Below are 6,610 nucleotides of genomic sequence, written 5' to 3' on the forward strand. Positions count from 1 at the left end.
CTTGTTGCTACTTAACCGCAGATTTGAAATATGGACTTTTCTCCCTTTGCCTTTTTTAAACGTTCTCTCCTCCGCCTCTTTCAGCCTTTAAATCTCCCTCTCTCTTAATGCCTTTTATCTCTTTCTTTTGCAGGATCAGTCGGACAAGAGCGACGACGACTGACCAAAGGAGGATATTGTTTAAAGCACTTATAAACAAAAAGGACAATATCTTCCATCACCGTTGTTTAGGTTCATATTCTGTATTTTTTTATTTTGACTCCATTTGTCCTCTGCCGGTTTGTAGTCTGTTTTGTCGTAACTTTCTCCTACCAGCTTGAAAATGTATTACTAGTAATCAATAAGCTGCAGCAATACCAATCTGCTTATATTCCTGTTTTTAAGACAATTTTTAGTATATTTTTTAACTCTGTGCTTTAAAAAAAACAAAAAAAACAATTTAAATTCTGTATGAAAAAGGAAGAAAAAAAAGATTTGGTCATGCTGTACTCGCTTTTGCTTGATTTGTACTTGCTTGCACTTTTAGAAAAAGAAATATAGATATTCAAATTTTAAATGTGTAATAAACACACACGGACACACACACACATACAGTATATATAAGCCAAGGACATCCAAGTTAATTTGGATCACCACTGGTGATAAAGAAAAGGCAATCAATCAAGTTTTAATTTTTAGATTCATCACCTTGTGCAGTGCCAAATGTTAGAGAAATTGATTGTTGGCTAAACCCCTCCCCCCCAACCAGCGATTGTCCAATCATAGCCTAGCAACCATAACTAGTCAATATATCAAACAGCGTGTTTATCTGCTTTAACGTAAGCAAGAAATGTTTGATTGTCCTGCTTAAACAATGCTACACAAATACAATGTTATTCATCATCATTATTATTAACACATACTGTAGTAAGCTAAAGTTCCTTCCAACTAATGGAGCTAACTAGCATAATTAGCTAGCTAGCTACAGCTGATTGAATCTGCCAGCGTCAGATGCCATTTCAGCTAAATCGACAGTCGCCAGCAAGAAATGAGAAGCCTGCTTTTATCTGAAATATAGGACTCCATTATTTAAAAATGTGCTTAGAATTTCAATATTAAATCTGCCACCGTTTTTATTGAAGACTGCAAGAATGGAAAGCTTGACAGACATAGCAACAGTAACCACAAGGGGCGGGGCTTAGCAAACAATGACATTTTAAGAATATCTTACAGCCCGATGACTTACACTTACTGTCGAGTGGCCATAAATGCTGAATGCTTTTTTTTTTTTTGTATTAACAGAAATGTAACCTTACATTATGTAGGCGGCACATTATTTACGTAAAGTCCACGTGTTTCATGTATCCTTTCCTGTAATGCTTTCAGGTTGTCGTGTATCAGAGCAGAATCTTTAAACTTTGTTAATTTTCTCTCCCAGAAAGGAGCATTTGGGTTATTTGGATTTTGGAAATTGGATGCTTTAGGCTGCAGATTCATGGGGAAACACCTTGTCCTGTTGAACAAAAAGCGTCTATCGTGGCTAAAAGGAGCTTTTTAAAGCGTCTGAAAACATGTTGCTCCTGTTGCACACAGACAAGTTTTAGCTGGATTATTAAAGGCGGTAAACAACAGAAACTATTACAAAGAAAAAAGTATTCTGGGATTAAACATTTTGCTTTGAATGACACATTGAATATAACAGTATATTTTGATTTATTTGGATTGAGGTGTTTGTGTTCCTGTATTAGTTTTGAGCCCTCATTTTGTTGGTTTATATGTCATTTGTAGCATGAACTCTTTTGGCAATATACTGTGTACATGCAGATATATATCATTTTTTGTTTGTGTAACGTGCTCGCCGACTCTCCATAAGTGTAACTTAATCTTTGCTTTCTTTGCACAGTGTCTTTGTGGTTGTATTTCATAGCCCAGGGCAAATAAAATCTCACTGATTTTCAGCACAAAATACATTTTCTTGTTTATTTTTTCTACTGGGAACCATTTCTACCTGTTAGTGTTTTGCAGTGCACACTGCTTATGGAATTTATTGTACACACGCTATTTAATCTGTGAAACCATTTGATTTATTTGACCTTGTTCTATTGCCACTACTAATTGCCTTAGCAAATGTTCTTTTGCAAAAATCTTAGGTCTAAGTAGATAAAACATACAGACTTCCTGTTTCAGGTCAATCTAATCTACTTTAAATCACACGTGTACCACTGACTTCCCCTTCCATGTCTGTCAACACAACTGACATTATTCAAATGATTATTTGAGTTGACGGCCTTAAAAATAAATGAAATATCACGCAATGCTCCTTCACACTGAAAACAACACATATGACTACCGTCTTCTCTATTATTAGTCTTGCATTGCCAGACCTATATATATCCTGTGGGTCCCGAGGACTTGCTACATTGAAAACCAGAGGTGGGTAGTAACGAGTTACATTTACTCAGTTACATTTACTTGAGTAAGTTTTTGAAAAAATTATACTTCTAGGAGTAGTTTTAAATCACTATACTTTTTACTTTTACTTGAGTAGATTTGTGAAGAAGAAACTGTACTCTTACTCCGCTACATTGGGCTACAATGAGCTCGTTACTTTTCTTTTTACCTCTTTGGTATTCTACGTGTCATTGTTTGTATTCCCCCCGCGTACGCCTCATTTTAATGTTTTATTTTGAAAGAGAGAGAGAGAGAGAGAGACTTCCGCAAAAGGCTCTACCACGTACGTGACTGTTCACCAATCAAATGTAGTTGTGCAGTCTCGTCAGCTGGCAACAAAAAATAGGCGATGCTGATGCGTAAATCAACACTTATCAATATCACTTCCCCATCAGTCAGGACCAAGATCTGACCATAATTACACTTGTGCTTTCCATAAACTGCCGTAATTAGCCTATTATTTCAGTTGCAATCCTGCCAGTGGAAGCAGTCGTGAGAGCAAATAAAAAATATAAAAAACATAATTCAAACCGCTGTGCGCATTGGCTCAAGAAGCAGAGAAATAGCCGATATGTAATTCCCTCCCATTCAAATCTATATATTTCATAAATATACCCATCAGGGAATGTTAACGGCGTTGTCGGTCTCTAAATGTTTTAACTTTTATGAGCGCACTCTTCCCCCGTGTCTCTCTCTCTCTCTCTCTCTCTCTCTCTCTCCTCTCCTCTCTCTCTCTCTCTCCCCCCCGCACAGAGCTCCGCCTGATCTTCTATAAGAACGGTGATGCCGTTATCAATCGAGTAGGCCTATTGATTGGTCAGTAGGCGGTGCTTTTACACCGGTTGATCTCTGATCTCCAACATAACCTGCTCCCGACCAGGTTAGGTGTCCAGCATGAGTTACCACGGCGATTGAACCCGGTATCAAGTGATCCACCTTCGTGATAAAGAAAACCCTGGGTTGAACCTGAAGTTAGCTCGTTAACCCCAAATCTTGCTTCACAGTCCAGGCATCTGGCCTCATAATGAAAGCATGTTTACCTTAGTAAAAGTGCCAAACAGCAGCTCCATTACCTTGTTCTAGTTCTGCCTGCAGAGCCTGGTAAAAAAAAGTAGGTTTGGAAATTTGTGCTACTTGTGCTTATTTATTTTTATGTATTATTATTTTATGTATTTTATTTTTTAAGTACTTGAATTTACCTGGATTATTTTAATGTAAGCTATTTTGTAATTAATTAATTTTTATTTATTTTATTGATTGGATGAACTATAATTTGCCTAAAGATGATTATTTAGTATTTTTGTCCATCTGATTGAATGCTTATGTTAAAAAATAAATCAGACGTTACTCAACAGTTACTCAGTACTTGAGTAGTTTTTTCACCGAGTACTTTTTTACTCTTACTCAAGTAATTATTTGGATGGCTACTTTTTACTTTTACTTGAGTCATATTATTCTGAAGTAACAGTACTTTTACTTGAGTACAATTTTTGGCTACTCTACCCACCTCTGTTGAAAACCTATCAACAGCACTGCCTATCGTAACAAACTTGCAATCAATGACTTTTTTTAAATGCATAAATTCACAACGATCTCAAACACATTTAATTGTAAAAGTGGAATTTCAGCCAGGAAATAAATGAACAGAGAAACAGGACAGCAAAAAATCTGTGGGCTGACAGCAGCGGTTGATGCATAGACTGTATTCATGAAGCCAAAACATCTCGATCGCCCCCTGGTGGCTGGCCGCAGTATAGGTCATAAATCCCGCCCCCTCCACGTTAGCGGATGCAACTTGGTAGTTCTTGTCACGCTGTTTGTTCCGTGGCTCCACCATAGACAGTTAGATAAATGGACGGAGGCCAGTGAAGGATATTAGAAGCACTTTTCCGGTGATCGTTGCTGCGCAGCCTCCAACTGAGCTTGAAGATGTAGATGTGACGTGAGCAACCTGTCTGAAAGTTGGAAGTCTTCTGGTAGCTGTGCCAAGAGAAATCTCAATCATATCGAATCTTGCAGAGACGGAGAGCGTAGGTATAAGGAGATGACATGGGCACAGGCTAATTATTGATCACTAACATGCTAGTTAACATTAGTAATTCAACTTAAATAGCTAATGTGAGTCGAAACTGCCCGCGAGCTTTTCCTGTACTGTATGGTAATTCCTCTACTATGCGACAATAAGTTGTGTGGTTATGACACAATCGTTAGCCTATTTTTACAAAAACGTCTCATACGGAGCCATAACGTGATATACAAGGTAATGGAGTCTTTTATACATTGTTGTGTTTCTTTAGAAATAAACCATGGACAAATAGAGTCTTTAAACGCTTCAGATGTAAAGTTATTCGCTGTCAAAGTGGCTCCAAAATGAATGGCAGTCAATGGGATGCTAACGGTGGGTGATGGGAGCTACGCTGTGTGGACGCTCGCTTACCCCCTTGGATATTTTGGGCTTAAAGGGGCGCCTGCAGTTTTGGCAATTTCTTTGCTCGCTTTTTGCTCGCAGGTTTCTCTATAGAGCTCCCCCTACAGCTTCGGAATAGATATTTGGCAATACTGTTGTAAAAACTCGTTGGCGACTCTCCCCCCCTCCCATCTTCTCCCTCTGGTCATGTGCATTTGTTTTCAAAGAAGCCAGCGAACGCACAGAGCCATGTCCACTGAGGCAGACAGCTAGTAAGCTAGCTAGTAAGCCCGTAACAGACAGCGATCATAATAAAAACCTTTACAGACAATAGTGAACAAAGATTAAACAGAGTTTATCCCAAAGATACTTACAAGTGCAACAGGAAGAACGCCAGGTAAGCATCGGATTTGCAGGCTTCTGTTTGTGTCAGTTCTCGCCATTCTTAAAACGCAGGTCCAACGTTTACTCGTGTCTGACTCCTCGCTCGGTCAGTCTGCCGTTTTCTCTTTCTCTGATCCTCCGAACCCGCCGGCCCAAAGTTGCAAGGGTGGTTTTTCTGTTCACAGGCGCTAGGGGGGAGCGAGACGACCACCATGCAACCCGAAAAAAGTCATATAACCATTCCAATGACTCCGAAGCTGTTCAGTTAAGGTAAATTAAGCTAAAAAAAAACTGCATAGTTCCCCTTTAACTTTTGTAGTGGGAGGAAGTGGAGACATGTTGACCTTTAGGCTATATAAATCACAGGCAGACTAAATTTCATTGAAAAGTTTTAGTTTTTTAGAATATGACTTTTTGAATCACTATACCTTTTAAAACGTAACAGGTTCAACAGGCATGGAGTTATTGCCACTGTAATGACGGCTGGCTTGACTTCTGCCTACAGTGCAGATTGGATGCGCCGCAGAACTAATACGTACACATCAGATTTCTATTTTGTTTGTTAACAATTTAGACCAAATAAGTACACAGGTCAAAAACAACAAGGAGATATATAGCCTATTGATTAGAACACACGGGTTCATGATTTCATGGCATCATGGTTGTATTTTATGGCTGTATGGTGCAGCTCAGACACAGGAGGGCAGAAGAAAGGCCGTCGTACTGTACAGCTGGTTGGACCCTCCCACTCCACAGCACATCAAAACAGCTTTACTTTTTGTATTCCTGCCATTTTAAACAGAGCTTGACTAAGCCAACTCCCCCTGAAGAATGACCGTCCACCACCCCTTCTTTTTTATCTCCCTCTTTGAAGTGCCGAGCTGTTGGGATAGACTTGAGCCCAGGAAGAGAGGGGCAAATTGGATGTTAATCCTTGTCTGAGTGCCAGAGATGTCAGCTGGAAAAGGTCAGGTGCCAGTGCGATTTGTGCTATTCCTATGCAGCTTTTGTCCTGCATCATCACATTCTCCAAGCAGCAGATGCAAGTCCCTCCAATCGCAAACTGATTCAGGGAATTTTCCTTCCTAATGGTTGATGAATGGTGATCTCAAAGGGCCAGGTGCTCTCTATTATTAGTTGATCTGGTGTTGTAGCCTGTCCAAATTCAATGCGGGAAATGGGCCTGATCGATGCTAACTCTTGCACAACTTAAAAGGAAGAGCGGGAAAAGGCTTTGTCTCCCTTTGGATTCCGGGGTTCACTATCAGTTTAACGCATGATCGAGGAAAAGCTCATGTTTCTTTGCAGTGCTGAGTCCTCTTAAGCTGAAAGCAGTAGTGGAATGTAATTAAGTACAGTACATTTACTCAAGTACTGTATTTTAGTACA

At 39.5% G+C, this 6,610-nt stretch overlaps 1 protein-coding gene across 3 annotated transcripts in view; it reads left to right on the top strand.

Moving 5' to 3' along the window:
- smarca2 (SWI/SNF related, matrix associated, actin dependent regulator of chromatin, subfamily a, member 2) overlaps positions 1-1,947 on the top strand; it is a 60,613-nt gene extending 58,666 nt beyond the window's left edge. For all 3 annotated transcript variants that reach the window (XM_039802942.1, XM_039802944.1, XM_039802945.1), the window contains one exon: positions 134-1,947. In XM_039802942.1, coding sequence (XP_039658876.1) covers positions 134-163 — 30 coding nt within the window. In that variant the 3' untranslated portion in view covers positions 164-1,947. The remainder of the gene's footprint in view (positions 1-133) is intronic.
- Positions 1,948-6,610: the final 4,663 nt, after the last annotated feature.

The sequence above is a fragment of the Perca fluviatilis genome, chromosome 6, assembly GCF_010015445.1.
Source record: "Perca fluviatilis chromosome 6, GENO_Pfluv_1.0, whole genome shotgun sequence".
NCBI lineage: Eukaryota > Metazoa > Chordata > Actinopteri > Perciformes > Percidae > Perca > Perca fluviatilis.